At 41.0% G+C, this 21,662-nt stretch overlaps 1 protein-coding gene across 4 annotated transcripts in view; it reads left to right on the forward strand.

The window, feature by feature from the left end:
* TGFBR3 (transforming growth factor beta receptor 3) overlaps window positions 1-21,662 on the forward strand; it is a 235,195-nt gene that overhangs the window by 13,901 nt on the left and 199,632 nt on the right. For all 4 annotated transcript variants that reach the window (XM_027838021.1, XM_027838022.1, XM_027838020.1 and 1 more), the window contains exon 2: window positions 14,774-14,958. In XM_027838021.1, coding sequence (XP_027693822.1) covers window positions 14,898-14,958 — 61 coding nt within the window. In that variant the 5' untranslated portion in view covers window positions 14,774-14,897. The remainder of the gene's footprint in view (window positions 1-14,773; window positions 14,959-21,662) is intronic.

Here is a 21,662-nt window from a genome sequence, read left to right on the forward strand (position 1 = left end):
ACTCTGAATCCAGCACTCTATGCACTCACTGCACCACCTAGCATTCCTAAATTTGGTATTGCCTAAACCTGGACCATACTTCTCCTCTCTGTTAGCTCTTAGAAAATCCCAGTATTCCTTCAAGACTCAGCTCCTGTGCCGTTTCCTATGTGGGAACATTTCTTGATCCTCCTAGTGATTGGTGTGTTCTTTACCTCTTTCTCAAATGATCATGTATTATGTGTTCATCTGTTCACCTGTTGTATTTTTTCACTTAATTATAAGCCCCCAAGGGCGGGGACTGGTTTTCATTTTTTTTTCTTATTATCCCTGCTAAGCACCCACTTGGTGCTTAGCGTAGCATGTGCTTGTTGGATTGGACTGGATTGTTGGGTAATAGTTGGTGTCATCATTTTTTAAAGCTGTTATTTTTTTTACCACTAAATTTTCTTTTTTTCTCTCTTTTTAATTAAGGGTTAGGGGTGCGAAGGAGGGAGTGAGAAAAAGCCTAACTGGGAGTATCAGAATTACTGAGTGTGATAATTTCTATCAATGTTTATCTCAAGAAATCAGCCTTTCTCAAAACCTACTAGTTTCGGTATCTTCTGAGATGCTGATGATAATTGAGAAATTCTCTCCTCTCCCACTATTCAAAGAATACTCCCAGAGTTAGTTTCCTGTACAGACCTCTAGGCAGTGGTTTCCAGACCTTATAGTGGGACATTCCCTGTTTAAAAAATGTGTAGCCCCCCTTTCTTAAAACAATCTACACAAATATTTTTGGTTCATATTTTATTAAAATAAAAAATTATAATTTTAGTAACATCCAAATGTTAAATATGGCATAAAAGAGAACAAAATAACAAGTAGTTGCTGTGCAGCATTCACCAGGATGTCACAGGAGCATAGATTTAGAGTTGGAAGGGACTTTTTACGTGATTTAAGTCCAACTTCCTCATTTAAAATTAAGGGACCTTTGATCTATTGAAATGAAAGAACTCAGTGACAAAATTGAGATGTGAATGGAGGTCTTCTGCCTCCAATCCTCCAAATTTCTACTGTCACGTCACCTCTCAAAGTTGAAGAGGAAAACTGAGGCAGCCAGCAGTCTCCTCAGCATCCCTGCGGGTGTTAGCCACCAGGGACCAGGGTGGAGAGAAAGGTGTGAAGGTGTGGGCTTATATTGCCCCTAAGCGTGGGCTCTAGTGGTGGGCTCCAAAGGAGCCTTGACTGTTAGGCATCCCATCAGGCCCCAGGAACCTTCTTGACCTTCTAGGCATGGAAGGCCAACACTGGAGGGTCAGAGGAACAGTGACACTCCATGTTTGACTGTTAACAAACTTTCCATGTCCTGTTCATGAGGGTCTTCATGGAACCTAATCCTACCTGATGTAGGGTAAGGTTAGTTGGGGGGTGGCATTCCATCCAGGGTTGCTGTAAATACATAACCCTCATCTCTTTCCACCTCTAGTAGAGGATCCCAGCCATTTCTTCCTGTGGGTGTAGTGGGATGGTTAGGCTCTGCTGAGAGAGGGTAGGACAGATAGCAGCAGTCAGATGGGGACGGGGAGGCAGGGAGGCTAGGTGGCTTGGTGGTCTTCCAGCAAAGAATGGATGACCAAATATCGGGTATGTCGGAGAATGGATTCAGGTTTAGGTAGGAGCCATTCCAGATGGCCTCTGAGGTCCTTCCAGCTTAGCACAACGTCTGGCATATAGTAAACGCTTAATAAATTCATGTTGACTGACTGACTGAGCTCTTGGTGCTGGGAATCACTTTTTTTTTTTTAAACTCGGCCCCCACTGGTTGCAATTTCTGTCTTCTTGAGTTTGTCCTTTAACCCACTTAGCTACAACAATGTAAAAGTAAACACAGCAGGAAAGGAAAATGGGAGGAGGAGGGAAGGATGAGGGGCAGAGGGGCAGAGTTTCCAAGTGGCACAAATATCTTCCCTTGGCCAAGCTCCAGTTCCCATAGACTTGCACTGTGTCTTACTGAGCAACTGTCCTGTGACCGTGCAAAGTCAGTGACATCGAGTCTGGGTGCATTTGCAGTTTTGATTGGCTCCCTTCGTCTCTCAGAGAACGGATTTATGTGTTTATTTTTGCTTTTTATTTTGGGTAAGGAGGACATTGAACACAATTTGCATTAATATGTTACTGGCTTAGTTTTGGAGTAAGTAACTCTTCTCTTTTCACACCTGTACTTTGCCCATTAATTTGTTAATGAGACACCCATGTTAGTTGTATTTAGATGATAGATTTAGAGATGGAAAGGACCTTCCAGGTCATATCTGCTCCACTTCCTTCGTTTTTTTCGCCTTCCTTCCACCAAGAGGTTACCACAATAATGCTGAACCAATGTTGGTAAGGCACTTGATAATTTACAAAGTATCTTCACACAGGGATTTCATTTGATCCAGATAGACAACCCTAGAAGGAATGGAGGGTGAGCATTACAACCCCTAGTTTTTAGAGGGGAAACTGAGGCACACAGAGGATGTGACTTGTCCAAGATCATGTGGCTAGTTAGAGGCAGAGCTGAGACTAGAACTTGGATCTTCTCTTATTCTAGTGCTCTTTCCTTTGAACTGGCCATCCCTCATGATTGGAATACATTCCCTTCTTATCTCCTATTATAATCCCATGTTTCCTTCATTACTTAGCTCAGATGCCACCCTTTCCATGAGACATTTCCTAATTTCACCCCTTCCCCTGCTCCTAGAGGCTTCCTTCCAAAATTACCTTATATTCTTATTATCTATATTTTGTAAATGCATGTTATTGTCCTTGATTAAATGTAATTTCCTGGGGGGGGGGGCAGGGATGATCTCCTTTTTGGCTCTGGATCCCAGGAACCTAGTACAGTGCCTGGCTCATAGTAAGTGTTTAATAAAAACTTGGTGAATGATTGATTGATTTCCACTATACCATGCTGCTTTCAGAATGAATCTGGTCTTTCTTGACTTTGCTATGGGCTACTGTTGCTTTGGTTTTATACCTCTGATGGGAGGGAAAATGCAATCTTGTAGCTTAGCCAGCTTTCTCCATTATCTCCTTTTTCCCAAATAGAGTGTTTAACAACCAGATAGCCTTCTAAAGATTAGCACTCAAAATTGTATTACTTCTGCTCTTCCAACCCTCCAAAGGGCTGTCTTTCTCATTGGCAGATTTGTGTTCCGAGCTGGGCATCCTTGCACCAAACAGTGAAGAGGACATTGCTTTGTTCATTTGTAGACTCACCTGAAATATAGCGCACTGATGTAGCAGTATAGTGGCCAAGGTGAGACAGCCGAATGATGAGGCCCTTCTGGGGGGGGGTGTCTGAGAATCACCTCATGCCCAAATGCTGCATCCTAGCAAGGTTGCAGTGTGTGAAGGAGAGCCTAAGAAAGCTGGGGAATGGAAGGTCGTTGTGGGAGGCTCATGGAAGGTTGGGGACACACACGTATATGTATATATGTACATATATTTAGAAAGACAGGCTGTGTGTGTGTATAAAGATAGGCCAGTCATGCTGCATGAAATGGGGAAAAACAAAAGGACTGAATGTTCCATGAATTCCCCCCGAGGTATACAAATACTTAGAAGGCTTGTAACCCACAGGCTGGGAGGATCTTTGGACAATATGGGCAAGAATAGCATGGGATGAGAATGCATGCCTGCATTGTGATTTCTGCCTTGGTTTAAAGCAGAGGTGGGGAACCTGTGACCTCGAGGCCACACGTGGCCCTTTAGGTGCTTAAGTAGGGCCCTTTGACTTAAGGAGGACCTGGAGGGTCAAATGTGATCTCAAAGCCGCAGGTTCTCCCCCCTTGCTTTAAAGAATACCTTTGTCCCAGGTCTGTTGAAATCTTGAAAAAAATGAAGAGAAGGGGGTCAGGAAAAATAATACAAATTGGTCATAGAAAGTCAAAGCAAGTAAACTTAGGAAGCAGTTAGACATAGAAAGAGATCAACGAAACAGAAATGTTAAAGAGAATTATGGGTTCGAGAACAATAAAATAACTGTCTTCTGTGTATTGCAAACCCTTTCAAGGAAGAGAAGTTTCTCTTCAAGTCTGCCATTGTTAACTTGACCAGACCAGGTGTATTGGGCTGTAATGGCAGAGTCATAGTGTGGGTCGATGGAATTTCTGCTCCACAGGCCCCATGTAGGTCTAGTCTTCCCAAACCTAGTAACAGTTTATAGAGGGGAAACCACATGTTTGCAAGTGCCTTTTTTGTTTTGTTTTGTTTTCATGGCAAAATGTATTTTTGGAGATCGCTGCCAGAAAACTATTATTTGGAGGCAGAGTTTGGGCAGCTAGGTGGCACAGTGGATAGAGTGCCAGGCCTAGAGTCAGGAACAATTGAGTTCAAATCTGGCCTCAGAAACTAGCTCTGTGACCCTAGGCAAGTACCCTGTTTGCCTCAGTTTCCTCATCTGTAAAATGAGCTGAAGAAGGAACTGGCAAACCACTCCAGTGTCTTTTCCAAGAATGCCCTGAATGTGGTCAAGAAGAGTGAAACAGTACTGAAACGACTGAAAAACAAGAGTTCGGGCCATTCCTTTTCACTTTGGTTGAGTGGTCTGGTGGAAAGAGCCCTAAACCAGGAGTCCAGAACTCTGGGTTTTCATGCTGACTTTGGAGTCTGAAGACCTGAGTTCAAATCCCAGACCTGCCACTTACATCAATGTGTGATTGTGGGCAACAGTGGACTTCCTTTTTTTCTTGTCTGGGAATTGAGAGGATTGAATCAGATGATTCCTTCAGCACCAAATCTATGTATGGTTCTAGGAGTTTGGAACATGTTTGAAGGATGCTCGGGTTGGCAATGAATTAAATCAAGATGAGTCAGCCAAGAAGTTTGGAGTAACTTTGTTAACCATATTTTGTCCACATAATGAGAAGATGGGACTCATTGGAAGAAACCCTGGTGTTGGGAAAGATTGAAGGCAAAAGGAGAAAGGGACAGCAGAGGATTAGATGGGTAGTGTCATGGAAGCAATGAACATGAGCTTGGATAGACTTTGGGAGATAGTAGAGGGTAGAAAGGCTTGGCGTGCTATGGTCCATAGGGGTCACAAAGAGTCGGACACAGCTGAACAACAACTTTTAGCCAAGCAGGTTGAAGTAACTTTGTAACCCATTACCATACATAAAGACACGGGTAGATAGGGAATGGTTCTTACTTACCCTGGAATATAGTGGGCAAAAGAGGGGAGAATGTATTTCTTTCAAAATGGGATTGAAAAATGGGTATGTTTACCTTATTGTGGATTTGGATATAGCCTGATTGTGACTGCTGGGATGCCAGTAGGTGGTCCTGAAGGGCATCCGGATGTCACCAAACACACGCTTGTATCTGTTTTCCATCAGGATACCCCGTTTTTATACACTGCCGAAAGAGAGATTGATGCCATCCATCCTGCCCCTTTGCTAACACATCAAGTAACCATCATTGGAACAATTCCCTTGCCCATTTTTGTTTAACCCTTTGTAGACTGGATTTATTTCATCTTCCAGTTTTCATTTGGATGAGAAAATGGAAAAATGTCAGCCTGTTATAAATCCCATTCAACAAGCCTGGATGTGACCAGCTGTCCTAATGAAAGATCTCAAGGTGTGCCAATAGAATATGAGACTAGGCTTTTGTTTCTAATCTTTGGCGCTCTCAGTGAGTGCTCTGAGCCACAGAATCATGAGCTCAAAGAGACTCACAAGGGCTTTGAGATCTTCAAATGTGTTTTATTCTCCTTAGGAACTGCCTTGGTCTTAGGGCGTGAAGTTGTGTAGGCTTATCTGGAGCTTTGTATTTCAAAGGACATTAAACCACAGAAGATTATTAAGATGCCTTCACAGAAATCGTCCACCCACTTCCTTGGTTGCTGTCAGCCAGTCATTATAAGCATTTATTAATCACCTACTATGTGCCAAGCACTGTGTTAAGGTTTGGGGATGCAAAAAAAAGGCTAAAGACAGTCCCTGCCCTCAAGGAACTTCTTATCTGATGGGGAGATGACATGCAAATAACTATGTACAAGTAAGATCTGTACAGGAAAAATTGGATATAATCATCAGAGGGAAGGCGCTGGCATTAAGGGAGATTGGAAAGGGTTTCCTGTAGAAGATGGTATTTTACTGGGATTTGAAGGTCGACTGTGGTCAAAGCCAATCCACACATGATTTGTGTATGTTGCAGGAGCAGAGATTTAGAGTTGTAAGGGACCTTAGAGATCATCTACTTCAGCCTCTTCATTTTACAGATGAGGCTCTGAATAAGTTAAGGGACTTGTCCTAGGTCATACATACAGTGTATGAGGGGGGATTTGAACCCAGGTATTTCTGGCTCTTAAGTCTAGTGCTTTATGTTTCCTCTGCATTAGATCATACAAATCTCTCCAAGTTTCACGGTATTCTCCATTGCTGACATTTCTCACTGATAGCATTCACTCTGAGAGGCATTGTGATGTCATGTATAAGAAAGCAGGCTTCGAGCCAGGATGGTCTCCCTGGGTTCAAGCCCTGTCTCTGACACACTCTGGTGACCCTATGTGACTTGTGGACAAGTCACAACTCTCTAAGACTCTAAGCTGCAGAGAGGGTGCCATCCTACATCGGCAGGAAGAGTTTTCTTACCTGGGAGTTCCTTTTGCCAATTAAATCACAAGTCTAATCCTTGTCTATTGCATAATAAATCCATTTCATTCATACACCATGATTTGTTCAACTACTGCCTAATTGGTTCCAGGTATGTGTTACTCCAAAAAAATGCTAGAAGTATTTTTGTGTTTGGGGGATCTTTCTATCTGTTGTTGGCTTTCTTGAGGTCTGTGTCTATGAGTAGTATTGTTGCATTAAAGTATGTACAGTTTAATAGGCATTTAAAAAAGTCTAATTCCTGCCCCACAGATCCTAAATGGGTTGGCTTCTTGTTGTTTGGTCATTACAATCATGTTAGACTCTTTGTGAACCCTTTTGGGGTTTTCTTGGCAAAAACACAGGAGTGGTTCGATATTTCCTTCTCCAGCTCATTTTATAGATGAGGAAACTGAGTCAAGGAGAGGTTAAATGACTTTCCCAAGGTCACACAGACAGTAAGTGTCTGAGGTAGTAATGTGACTTGGGCATGTCATTGGATTTCTCTGGGAATTGATTTTTTCCTTATCTTGTAACATTAGGGGTTCAGTGGTTAGATAAGTGGTTTTATGCTGAGGTCTCTGGTCCTCCATTGATAGATTTCAGGGGGTCTGTGATCTTGGATGGAAACAAATCTTTATTTTCACTAACCTCTAACGGAAATTTCATGTTTCTTTCAATTATGAATGCAGGCAACAGAATTTTATTCTGAGAAGGGGTCCCTTGGCTTTCCCAGATTGGAAAAGGAGGAACCTCTTTAACATAAAAAAAATTAACAATTCCTGGACTAGAGGTTTCTTTAAATTCTAAGGTTATATGTTTCTAAGAGAAAAGGGTGCATATCTAACACCCATTTGTACACCTCTTTAACACTCATTCTTTTGAGTCTGGAGTGCGTCAGGCTAGAAGCTGATTGTGGTCCTGCTTTGAGTTTCTAGTGCCTACAGGTGTTAGCTATTAGGAATTTCATAATTTTCTTTTATTGGCTCTTGGACAAAGTTACTGCCAAAAATCAGTTTTATGTAAGCTTGTTTTTTTTCCCCCCTCAAGATGGAGAAAGACAGATTTGCTATTTTAAAACTTCTCTTCTGGTCAGAGAATACCTTCCTCAATCCATTAATGACATTATAAACTGTCCTAATGCATGATGATTTAAGGAGATTTTGAAGAAAGATTGGAGCTGATTCTGGTCTTTACCATTTGGTCTCTGTTTGGTGATCCCGAGGGGATGGGCTAGAGGACCAGCCATGTCACAGATTTGCGGGCCGAGACACTCTGAGAGAAGAACTAACCCTATGTTTTTGTCTTAGACTCACACACACACTTGTTTGAGACAGTATTAATCTGGGAGTGATTAAGGAATTTAAGAAAATTATATGTTTGCTTGAAATATGGGATCAATAATGATAATAGCTCACATTTCTGTAGCACTTTAAGATTTTTTCAAAGCCCTTTATATGTTATCTCATTTGATCCTTGCAAGAAAACTGGAAAATAGCCATGATTTTTATCTCCATCTTACTGATGAGGAAACAGGTTGAGAATCATAAAGTGACTTACAGGGTCACCTAGCTAGTAAGTATCTGAAGCAGGATTTGAACTCAGGTCTGTCCTGACTCCAAGTCAGAGCTCTATACACTGTGCTGTATAGGTGCTAAATATAAAATTTCTTTTATATTATTATATTATATATATATAATATATATTATATTATTAAACAAGTTTTAGTGATGACTTTTGTTTTTATATTACAGTCATTTCTGGATATAGTTGCCACACTTTCCATCCCAAAATTGAACTATCCATTTTATTTATCAACTATCTCTCTGTTTTTCTATCTACCTACTTATCTATCTACTATTTATTTGCCTATTCACACATACATTTGTCTATCTCTTTATCTACTTATCTGTCAGTTTATCTATCCATCAGTCTATCTATTTATTTACCTATCCATTTCTGTCTCTCCCTCCCTCTCTCTCTCTCTCTCTCTCTCTCTCCCTCCCTCCCTCTCCACCTATCCAGTTATTTGTTTATTCATCTGTCTGTATGTTTATTATTTTAATGGGACCATGAGTTCATTCCTTCTACTAATGTAAATCAACACCTGCTCAGCCACTTCTGGTCTCACATGGTTGCTTGTGGACACTGAGAGTTAAGTGAGTTGTCTCACAACCAGCATGTGTCAGTGCAGACTTGGGCTCTGGTCTTCCTGACTCTGGGGCCAGCTCTCTCTTGACTAGCCCACCTCTCAGAATCCTCCTTTTTAAAAAGGAAAAGTTAAGTAAACATTTAGCCCTCATAGTCATCCACTTTTCCACTGAGAGAGGAAGGTGGTATGCTTCAATATCCGTTCTCTGGGATCAATATTAGTCATCACAGTTACCCTCAGTTGATCTTCCTTTTAATGGTCTTTTCATTTACATGATTGTTAGTGATTGGATATATTTTTTAAAAATCCCAATGGAGGAAACTATGGTACTTGCCCATAGTCATGAAGCTAATATGTGTCTGAATTGGAATTTGAACTCAGGTCTTTGTAACAAGTTCAGTATTCTATCCACTGGGCCAACTCACTGTCTCTTTGATCTAAAGTTAGAAGGTACTTAGAAAAGGTACTTTCGTTTTATAGATGAGGAAATTGAGAGAGAGGTTAAGTAACTTACCCATGGTCACCCAGCTAGTGTCTGAAGCTGGATTTGAACCCTGGTCCCCCTAACTCTAAGTCCAGCACTTTATTTACTACCCCACATTGCCTCATTCATGCTCTTCACCGATCTGGTCAGAAAGGCCAATTTGCATTTCCTTGGCCTCCACTTAAAAAGCTTTCTTGGAAACTATCACCAAGATGACCAAGCTCTCTTCTCATTAAGGGCTGGAACCTTAAGTCATGTAGAAATTGGACCTGGTTGAGTGTGTTCAAGAGTTTGACTCAATCTCTTTCAAAACTGTTGAGCTGAAGGAGCGCCTCAGTGGGCAGCTCTGGCCTCCTTGTTCTGCTGTGCCCTAGGACACAGTTACCGCATTGGGAAGATCAGACCCAACCCTTGAACGTTCATTTTATTGTTGAATGCATATGTCATGGAGGGGCTTTTGAGAAGCTAAAAGACAGGGGAAAAAACCCCTCTCCTTGTCAGAACAGCAGCCTGGAGTCTCAGCTTGTCTTTGACTTCCCCAGTGATGTTTTAAGATCTGGTGTAAACTCACTGTGGTTTGCCTTCGGGCATCATGCTTGTTTAATTTGGCTCTATTATATTTGTAATTGCCACATTTAATAATTGGCCAATATTCTTGACAGCAATTTGCAAGTCTGTTTTTAATGGAATGCTATACCTTTCATTTCCACGGTGTTTAGTTCAGACCTGGGCTAAGTCTTTGGATTCATGCTAGGCCAACCAGTGAGTCAAACCAACAGTGTGTACTGATATGGTTCCGTAGTACAATTGGACGCATCCGTCAATGCCTTGTAATGTCCCTAAGATGCAGCTTAAGTACCTTCTACATGAAGCTTTTCCTGATCCCCCCAAGTCCTGGTGCCATCCCTCCCAAAATACCTTGTGTCTAAATACTTTGTATAAATGTGTGTGTATTAGCTTCATGTCTATTTCTATGTAGTTGTTTCCTCCATTAGAATGTACATTCACTTCAAATAGGGATTAATTCATTCTTTGTACCAGTCTGGCACATAGTAGGCTTTTACTGAATGCTTGTTGATTGATGATCCACGACCTCTTAAATATTCCTAGTCAGCTTGGGTCACTTTATATGCCATGGAAAATTTTTTTGATAGCCAACCTTTTATTTTTCTGGAAATATATTCTCTTCCCACCCCCTTTTTTGTTTGAACTTGGGATTTCATTGGAGTAGAAACTCTCTTTGTTCAGGCCAATCAACAGCCCTTTGTAACTGAGACTTAGACGCATGGGGAACTGGGAAGGATTTATGAAGAACAAGGAAGGATAAGAGATGAGAAGGATGAGAAGGCAGGGATGGAGTTCCGGTCTGTACAGTTGACTTTGATCTGTTAATCAATACTCTTTGAATCTGGTCATTTAGTCTGTAATACATCCATAAAGCTGATAGCTCTCTCTGTTGTCCACAAGGATAGGATAAGAGAAATTGACAAGTATCGTATCATAGATGTAGGAGTGGAAGGAAAGTCAGAGAAAATCCAAGTCAACTTTTTCATTTTACAGGGACTGTACACCTTTCTTTGTATCGCCAGCGTGCTTAGCTTTTGGCTTCCAATTGGTTATTGACAGTGGCCCTTAATTAATTTCAAAGATCATGTGATTTGTTTATTTATATTTTCAGAGATCACCCATACTTTTATTAAGGGTGTAGTGAAATAGGAAAAAAAAAAGCATACTGCCTGGCAAATAGTAGGTGCTTAATAAATGCTTGTTGACTTGGCTTGATTTGACTAGAAGTGTGGACACTGGAACCCCTATGTCTTAACTCTGGTTCTCTTTCTACTAGATTATTTTTACTGTAGTCAGTCCTAAGGAGCACCGAGTTGTTAATGTTAGAATGGTCTTGGGGAAGCTAAGTAAGGCTCTCCCTTATTCTGCTGCTGCCTCTCTAAGATAAGAAAAACTGTTTTCATTTTGTGTGACCATAAATCATGTAAAGTGATAGATCAAGACTGTGATACCCTGATGGAATTCATTTTCCCAAGATATTATCAAATGGATTTTTATATGTGTTTCTGACTGTTTGCAAGTGGAGGGTTTTGTTTTTATTTTTGCATGATCTGATTGATGGGGTGGCGGAAATGAAGATGCAGTTTCATTTTTAGTGCTAAAACTGAGACTGGAAACAAGCCAACAGTGTGTACGTGGCAATTTAAAATATTTCACAAATCCACAGGCAGAGTGGTCTTACTTACCCTGCATACCTAGATTGGGTGGGGAAATGAATTTCTATAGTACCTAAATAAAATCATGTCTCCATTTTTACCTTGAAATAAATTTCCTAAATTCTTAAGATCTTGGAGAAAGAATGTTTAAATATACTGACATGTCCAAGAAATCACACATATACAAATTTCTTGGGCACACTGTGGGCATCTTAATGAATCATCCATTTATAAGACCTGAAGAAACTTCTACCTAATACAAGCTTGTATATTTACCAAAATTTGTGAATGGAGAATCTACTTTTAATTCTAAATTCTAAAATCTATCCATACACATAAATCATAATAAGGATTAAATTTACCTTTAGATATCCAACTTTGAAAAGTATCAACTTAGGAAAAGAGCTGACCTGAGACTTCAAAGGTCTTCAGCTGGTCTCAAGGCTGGAACAAGAGACAGGCTTGACCTAGTGGATAGAGCACCGACCCTGGAGTCAGGAAGAACTGAGTTCAAATCTAGCCTCAAACATTTACTACCATGATCCTAGGCAAGTTATTAATCTCTGTCTGCCTCAGTTTCCTCATATGTAAAATGGGGATGATAATAATAGCACCTACGTCTCAGAGTTGTGAGGATAAAATGAAATAATATTTGTAAAGTGCTTTGCATACCTTAAAGCATTGTGGACATGTTAACTATTATTACTGCCCGATGCACACACAACTACTTGGGCTGTGTCTGGAGAGAGGAAAAAGAACTCACCTGCAGCCTTGTTCTTTAATCTGCTACCCCAAAGAGAAGAAAGACAGCTGTGTATTTATCTGCTCATATCTATACATGTATGCCAAAAAGTCATGTTCTATACATTAAATGTGATATATGATAATATATCACACCCTTTTGTTTATATGTACATACGTATGTATGTATATGTAATATATACACACTTATGTTTATATGTATATACGTATGTGTGTATATCTCTACCTATTTCTCTCTAGCCATTCTTTCTTTCTATCTATGTATCTCACATCCATTTTTCTTGGTTATGGTCTCCATGATTTCTGTGATTGCACTCTAGTTCTCTTTCAGTTTTGGGGGTGAAATTGCATATTCCGTTCCAGGAGTGGTCATCAGCATCTCCGGGGTAGACTGTCCATTTAGGCACATTGCCTTTTGGGAGGCCCATTCTGCTATCCAAGGAGAGTTCTTTGATCCTCAATGAATGACTTTTCAGACTATTAAAGACATTGTCATCCTGGTAACCACTTAGCATTTAGACATCTGTCCCTGGCTCAACATTGGCTACAGTAGGTAGATGTGAACAGGCTATCCACAGAGGCTCTTAAGTGATTTTAAAGATCTTATGCTTTATAATATTCATTTACATTTTAAGAGATTATCTACACTTTTAGTAAAAGTATAACAAAATGGGGAAAAAACCTGAATTTAAAAGGCTGGCTATACAACTGTTAGCTGAGGGATCTCTAGAGCAATTAGCCCATCCAGATGTCCCTTTCAGCTTGTGTCCTTGAGGTCACTGGTGCCTCAGGGCCTGGAGAGAGCAAGTTATTCTTCATATTTGAAGTCCCTGTGAGATGTGATTGGCCTTTAGATGTGTGGAATAGCTTGATCTCTGCAGCCTTTCTGAGGGTCAGCCTCTAGGGAGAGAAGCTGAAATATCTTCAAGAGTGATTCTTAAGTCACGTGTCCATGACTCACGTGAAACATATTTTCATTAGTTATAAAAATTGAAATGATGATTGTTGAAATTCAGGGGAATGCATATATCGGTGTCTCCTCTTTTCTTGCCCTGATTTCTTTAATTCCTTAAAAAAAAAGATTTATATTCCTTTTATTTTTTAATCTTATTTTTCATCAGTAAATTATGTCTAAGAAGTGACTCTTTAAAGCAAACAGCTTTTTCTTGATTTTGAAGGACATATGTAACTTATGTAATTTATTCCCATTGGCAGTGTGTGTAGGAGATGTTTTATATCACTAACATATTAGAGGTACACACTGTTCTGCTGTATATAACTTGATATATATGTTTCCCAAAAGCATCGCTGTATGCACAATCAAGCAATAAAAACCACAGGGCTTATGGAAAAAATCTGGTTAGGGGCACTACACTCAAAAACTCTGTAACTGAAAAGTAAAAAAAATAGGAATTTAATTTAAAAACGATAGCATGGTTTCATATATGTTACATGGTTAAGAAATGCAAAAATACTACAATAAATAATGGCAGGGTCTGAGGCCTCAGGCTGCTGCTTGGCCTGCACTGTGGGCTGCCCAACCAAGTTGGGCAAGTGGACGTTGGGCACACTAACTTTGGGCAAGTCAATTCTAGGACCTTGGACCAGAGGCTAAGGTGGATGGAAGGAGTGAGGACCAGTCCTCATCCCCCAGCTCTTACTGTACCAGAGGATATACAATAAATCTGTCCCTTCATTTGACTCTTAAGTAATACATATGTTCCAAGAGTGTTGTTTATAAATCAAATCATTTTCAATGGAAGAAAGGCTTGGGCTATTTGAAGGAATCTGGTGGTAAAAATCCTCCTTCTGTAAAATGAAGAGGCCATTTTGTACAGTGAATAATCAGTCAACTATTTGTGCATGTGATTTTTCCTATATAATTTCTTTTTTATTTTAAAAAAAAATTCTTGGATGGCTTTTGTTTTTGATACACAATCATTTCCTGGTATAATTGAAAATTATATCACCCTCACTTTGAGCTCTGTCTTGTAACAAAGCAAAACACTTAAGCAAATATGAATGACAAAATGACTAGTATTGGACAATGTGGGCAATGTCCTGGTCTGGTCAGACCCTGCCTCTTTGCCATGAGGAGGCAAATGCACTTCCTCGCCTGTTCTTGGAACCAGGAGTGGTCATTGCAATTAATCTGAGTTTGAGTGCTTTTTAACGTTTTCATTCATATTATAGCCATCATTGTTTGTATTGGTCTTGGTTCTGATTGCTGCAACTCTGTATCGGTTCACACAAGTTATCCACTGGGCTCCGCATTATAAACAAGTACTTTTAGCTACAAAATTGAAGAACAGTTGCTTTGTGGAGCCTGATAAGGTTGGAGTCAGGTGTACTAAGAACAGGGCCTGGAGGAGGAAAAAAAATGTGAATGAGTTCATGGACAAAATGTTCCTTTTTTAACCAACTCATGAAATTTTAAAAAATGGCTTGTATGTTTTGGAAATGCTTCTATTTCACCTTAACTTGATTTTTCAAAGGAAAGGGCATTTTTTTAGAGAAAGATTCCAGTTAAAATTAATGTTTATTTTCACAGGCGATTGAAGAGTTGGGAAGAAGTGATTTCAGAGCCTCTTCTGATTTCCAGAGGCAGCCTGTGACAGGAACAACCGTAAGCCAAGCTGACCGGGGAAGACTCTCGCTTTCCCCAAGAGACCAAAATGGCGTCTCAGTGGATGGTCACCATGTTGGGGTTGATGAGTTGGTGTTTGGCGACAGCAGGTAGGTCAGGTCGGCCCATGTGACTCCTATATTTGTGGTCTTCTTTTGGAAATATTGTACCCAAATCACTTTGTTTTAGAATTCATTTTAATTCAGCTCATCTGCTACACGTGAGGCACTGTGGTAGGAAAGGGGCATTCAAAGACCCGACAGTTTTGGTCCTCTGGGAATTTACCTTCTACTGAAAGACCTTAAGTAAGCCAAGGTTTCTGCAGCCTAAGTGCTGTGTTAGCAATCTGGAAATATAGCCTGAGTGAGGACCAGAGACAGGAGGAACCAGCCAGATTAATGGAATAGCTGGAATCAGGGATTGGTGAGCAGAGTGTCTATCAGTTAAGATATCTTAAAATAGAGATATCTTGCTGAAAGTAAATAGAAATAAACATCTTTTTTGAATGCCATTGTGTGGCTATGAGCTGCTCACTCTCTTGTCTGTTACCATTTGTGGGCAGTTTCATTTGATGATGTGATGGGAGGGAGTGACATCATGGAGGCAGTGGACCTGGGTTTAAATCCCCCCTCGGATGCTTCTTACTGCAGTGACTTGAGGGCAGCCAGGTGGCGCTTCAGTGGATAGAGCGCCCGGCCCTACTAGATTGTAAACTTCGCGAGGGCAGGGACTGTGCCTTATCTGAACTTTGCATTTTCTCAGGGAACTTTTCCCCATAATACAATGCTGTGTACACAGTAGTCACTTAATAAGTAAATGTTTGTTGTCGACATCACATTTGTATAGCACATTACAAAACATTTGAAGTAGGTTGCTCCAGGGTTATCTCCCTTCCACGTGGGAATACTGGAGCTGAGGCAGTTGGGGTTAAGTGACTTGCCCAGAGTCACACAGCTAGTGAGTGATATGTGTTTGAAGCTGGATTTGAACTCAGGTTCTCCTGACTCCAGGGCCTGTGCTCTATCCACTGCGCCCACCTAGCTGCCCCTCAGAAGGTTTTTGTGACCAACCCAAGGGCCACACAATTAGGTGTTAGAGTCAGGTTTGGAATCCAGCCCTTCTGATTCCAAAGGCCAGACTCTTCCCCACACAGGCTGCCTCACTGAGTCAGAAAGTGGTAGGATAGGGAATATAGCTCTATGGAAAACTGTGGCTGTTTTTTGATGAAAAATGCCAGGTGCTACTTTATTGATTAAGCATTAGCTTCTGGACTTCTTCTCCTTCTTCTTCTTCTTCTTCTTCTTCTTTTTTTTTTTTTTGACTCACATGACAACAGATTACAGAAAAGAAATAAATCAACTGGATGGACAGTGGTGGTTTTGGGGACTGTAAAGCCACACTCTTTGGGGATTTGATAATTGATCATTTTGTCTAATACCTTTTCCCCCCTGTCTTGAGTATTGCATTCAGCGCTATTTTAGGGAGGAAGTTTATAAGCTGAAGATCACGCAGAGGACAGTAGTCAGAAATGATGATGAAAATATAGATTTAGAGCTGGAAGGGAGGCTTAGAGGATATTGAGTCTAGTCTTCTAATTTTACAGATGAGGAAACTGAGGCATAGAGAGGTTAAGAGACTTGCCCATGGTTACACAGCTAGTTAGTGTTTGCGGAGGGATTTGAATTCAGCTCTTCCTAACTGCAAACTCTGCCTCTTTCCCACTATTCCCGGTTGGGGCCAAATGGCAGAAGGTCTTTAATGCTAGCTTAAAGGAGCATGGATTTGGTGGTGCAGCCAGTGGGAACCATTAAAGGTCCTTGCCCGCTAGGGCTGGCATGAATGCCTTGGAGGTAACTGAGACTATAGTCTCTTTTATTGACTCCCCTTCCCGCAATCAACTGGAGCTCAGCTGGTTAAACACCGGTTTTGTTTTCTTTTTGCAGATTAAGCCATAAGGAAAATATACCAGGGCCCAGTTCCCCCCTTTGGGTAGGTCTTGTGATTTGGGGGGTTATTTACACTACCTTTCCTCTGAAGCGGGTGGATCTCAGGCACAATGGAAGGTAGTATGGCTGGGGTCTCCTGGGGAGCCCAGGCTTCGGATCATAGCTGCAGCAGAGCAGAACTTAGCCAGTTAGTTACTAAAGATCTGCCCCAGTCCCCAGAAGACTGCCTGACTTGTTCCAGCCCTGTGGCCTGGCTGCCCAGGGTAGCAGGCCAAGCATTTCCTCTGGAGCCTGTGGTGAGGGACAAGCGAGGCAGGGGGCAGTGTGCCCCCTCCGAGGCTGGTGACGGCTTTATTTTTATTAAGCTTTTCCTCACCTGCCCCTCATCCTTGATGCCTTGAAGAGCATTCCGGGAAGGGGGAGGAGGAATAGGGAGGATGGTGTGATTCTAAGAGCCCTGCATTTTCAAGAGTGCCTCCCCGGTGGGAAAATACTCCTCGACCCCCACTGGCTGACACCCTCCCCTCCATCCCCTAATCTTTACAAGGTGGCTTTGATGGAGAGCTGAAAGAAGGTCCTTGAAACTGCAGGCCTTGCAGGACTGCTGACACTGGCCTGGACCTCTGATGTGGGTGCTGCAACCTAGTGTTAGAGGCAGAGTTCTTAACCTGGGGTCCCTGAATTTCTTTTTATAAATATGTATATATATAATAACATAACAACTGTACATATTTCAATGTAATTCATTTTCATTGTAATCCAATATATTTTATTTTAGGTCTTTAAAATCATTACTTTGAAATGAGGTCCACGGATTTCAGTAGAAAAAAATGGCTGAGACCCCTGTTTTATAGAGGGGCCCGATCACTGAGAGGTTAAGTGATTTGCTTAGGACAGCAACTGCAGGTTCTGGTAGCTAATCTGTAGCAGAGGCAGGGTTCAACTCAGGCCTCTCCCATTCTCATGCTGTCTGGTCTTCTAGTCACTGTGCCAAGTGTTAACCTTAAAAATAAAAATCTAACTCATTTTTTAAAATAAATTTTTATTGATATCTTTTGTTTTTACACATCCTAGAAAATCCCAACTAATTAATGCTACACAGCTTGTTTCTGAAGTAGTTATCTTTAAAAAAAAAAGCGTGACACACACACACACACACACACACACACACACACACACAATTTCCTGCTGCTTCTGAAGCCTGCCAGAGTTAATTAGGATTCAGTTTCCAATAACAGGAAAAAGACACACACAGGAAGAATTCAGGGAAATCAGTTGAGATCGAAAGCCTGGACGCGCCTGCTGTGGGTTACTCTCTGCCAGGGTCAAAGATGTTGTCTGGGATGAACATTGCAGCCAGCCATACCAGCATCCCCCTGGATGCAAAGGTTACTCCCCTCATCCCACTGTCTCATTTTGGTGCCCAGATGCATCCTTTTGGGTGCCTGCCCGCACCCTGTACTCACATGGGTTGAGCAAACATATTGCTTTTCATTTCTGGTGGATGTACCTAGAATTCCAGGTAGAAGATCTAGTGGGGTGGGGGAGGGAAGACAGGGATTTCTTTCAGTCAAACACATTCTCAAACCAGGAGGTCACTGGGTTCTTTGTTTCTGACTGTGGTGCCAACCACCCAGGGCTGGGGATTTTGAATGGCCAGTCAAAGACCTTGACTTTCTTGTGTCCTGAGTTAAAACTCATTTAGTAATATGGAACTCAAAACAATACCTTTTATAGAATCCCAGAATTCAGCTACTACTGGGCTGTCCACAGGAGAGGGATGGAATTTTGTTTTGAGGTCACTGTCCCTTCGCACCCTAAGCCCCAGATTTCTGCTTTAGGTTTGTGGAGCTGCCTGCCCCACCAGCAGCTGAAGGACTACCGGTGTCCTCACTGGGAATATTTTCACAGGCAGACTAAAGCACAGCTATGATCACTAAAGGACTGCTTTAATCTCTCCTCTGGGCCAGGGGTTGGTCTTTTAATCTCTCTTTGCTGCTTTGGTTTTTTAATCTCTCCTTTGGAGGATTAGGTGGGTTCTCTCTTCTTTGCTCATCTAAAACACTAGCTAGCTCAACCCCTCATGGATTCTTCCCTGAATACTCAAGGCCAGATGGATTCCATGAGTAGATAAGGGTGTTGGAATCAGGAATACCTAGGTTCAAATCCTACTTTTTTTCTTTTAGTTTATTTTTCTCAATTACATGTACACATTTTTAAAAAAACATTTGTTTTTTTTTTTAATTTTGATTTCCAAATTCTCTTTCTCCCTCCCTCCCTTTCCCCCCTTGAGAAGGCAAGCAATTTGATATAGATCATACATGTGAAGTCATGCACAACATATTTCCTTATTAGCCATGTGGCAAAAGAAAACACAAATCAAAATAAAAACAAAACCAAGAAAAATAAAGTAAAAAAAAATATGCTTCGATCTGCATTCAGACTCCATCAGTTCTTTCTCTGGAGGTGGATAGCATTTTTCATCATAAGTCCTTTGGAATTGTCTTGGATCATTGGATTGCTGAGAATAGCTAAGTCACTCATAGTTGGTCATTGTATAGTATTGCTGTTACTGTGTACAATTGTCTCCTGGTTCTGCTCACTTCACTTTGCATCAGTTCATGTGAATCTTCCCAGGTTTTTCTGAGAGCATCCTGCTTGTCACTTCTTATAGCACAATAGTATTCCTTCACAATCATATACCACAGCTTGTTTAGTCATTCCGCAATTGATGGGTATTCCCTTAATTAAATACTTCCACTTCTAATACTTCCTAGCTGTATGATCCTGAGTAAGTCTCTGAGCCTCAGTTTGCTCATCTGTAAAATTAATAGTAACACCTGTAGTACAATCACAAGATTGTAAAGAAGCTTTAAAAACATGATCCAATTTTATTTTATTATTTATTTATTATTTATTTAAATTTTTTATTATTAAGTACCTATTGTGTGCCAGGCAATGTGTTAGGTCCTGAAGATACAAAGACAAAACATGTCCCTAGTGGAGAGAGAGTTAATTAACGACAACGACAATAATAATAAATAATAGTTCCAGGGTCACTTTCTATGTAAAGCCTTTCCAGATTCCCAAGTGCTAACACCCTCCTTCTCTAATTATCTGATATTTATTTGTTTTTATCCTCTTTAGAAGGTAGCTAGGTGGATAGAGCGTCAGGCCTGGAGTCAGGTGGACCTGAGTTCAAATCTGGCCTCAGACACTTAATAGCAGTATGACCCTGGGCAAGTCACCGCACCCTGTTTGCCTCAGTTTCCTCATCTGTAAAATGAACTGGAGAAGGAACTGGCAAACCACTCTAGTATCTTTGCCAAGAAAACCCCAAATAGGGTCATGACTCAACAACAACAAAAATCCTCTTTATATTCCGTATATAATTATATGTATATGTATATGCTAATTGTGTATAGACTTGTATATACTCTGTATATAGAACAGAAGCCCACGTGTATTAATGCACAGAAGCAACAGTTACACTTGTATATAAGCACATAGATACATGCAGATACACACACTCATACATATGTGTATGTAATAAGCACATAGATATATACACATGCAATATATTCATACTTTTGTGTATATACACTCATGCACATAGATGTGCTCATATGCATACACATACCTGTGCCCTTGCATACAAATATGCATGCAGTGCTAACACATGTATCTACCATGAGCACAAGATACACACATAGACACATACATACGCACACATGTATATATATGTGTGAGCACACAGATGCACATGAACACATGCATGATAAATGTATATATGGACACACATGGATACACATGTACCCACACACAGATATAGGTGTAGACAAACACATATGCATACACATATATAATGCATGCATATGAATATACATGTATACATGTGTGAAACACAAACATGTGTATTTTCTATCACATGATGTATGCATATGTATGTATATACATGCACACATCATATTGTACACGCACACACACATACACACACACACACGGAGTTCTGAAATTTTTGGGGGGACACCCTGTATGTACTTACTGTCTCTCCTGTTGGAATGTAACAGACTTGTGAGAAGAGAGTGTTTCATTCTTTGCGCCTGGTACATAGTAGGACCCTTAATAAAGACTTATTGATTGATGGACTGATAGATTGCTTTAAAGTTTGCAGAGCAGAAGGGTAAGGTAAAAAAAGAGAATAGAAGAAAAGGGGGATAAAAAGGTGAGGGCTGCCATCCTGAGCATTCTCCCTCTTTTTGGACTTTTAGGTTTGAGAAATAACTTGATGATTTTGAAGCCTACTTTAGCCTTTATGTTTGTAGGGAATTGTTTTTTCAACTGGCATTTTCCTGGTGACTGGATTCCTGATCAAGTTGGGGGTGGGCGCTGAGGGCCGCCCCAGGAACCTTAAGGAGCATAAAGGGCATGGCTCCGGGCAGTGGCCTACAGCAGCCCCCAAGTGTTCTAGGCCACATTCCAGCCCCAGAATATTAATCAGCAGTGACATGGAGGAGGAGAGGGCTGACGGGTATTTTCTCTTTCCTCCCCAGATGCACATGAGTTGCTGCGTTTTCTTTTTTGTCAAAACATTTCCTGCAACTATATTCGGGAAAGATTTCTCCAGATAGGAAATCACCGCTTAGAAATGCAATATTCACACTCCCCTTCCCCCACTCCCCCTTTTTCTCTTTCTGAGAGCCCTTTTAAAAGCAGGCGAATTATTGGAATTTGGTGCAGGTATGTTTGGTGAATTCCTCTCAGAAGAGTAAGAGGATTTCTTAGGAGTAGGCAGCAAGGTACCCTGGGGACTGGAATCTAACACACACACACACACACACACACACACACACACACACACACACACA

The sequence above is a fragment of the Vombatus ursinus genome, unplaced genomic scaffold (assembly GCF_900497805.2).
Source record: "Vombatus ursinus unplaced genomic scaffold, bare-nosed wombat genome assembly UNPS02014825.1, whole genome shotgun sequence".
NCBI classification, from domain to species: domain Eukaryota; kingdom Metazoa; phylum Chordata; class Mammalia; order Diprotodontia; family Vombatidae; genus Vombatus; species Vombatus ursinus.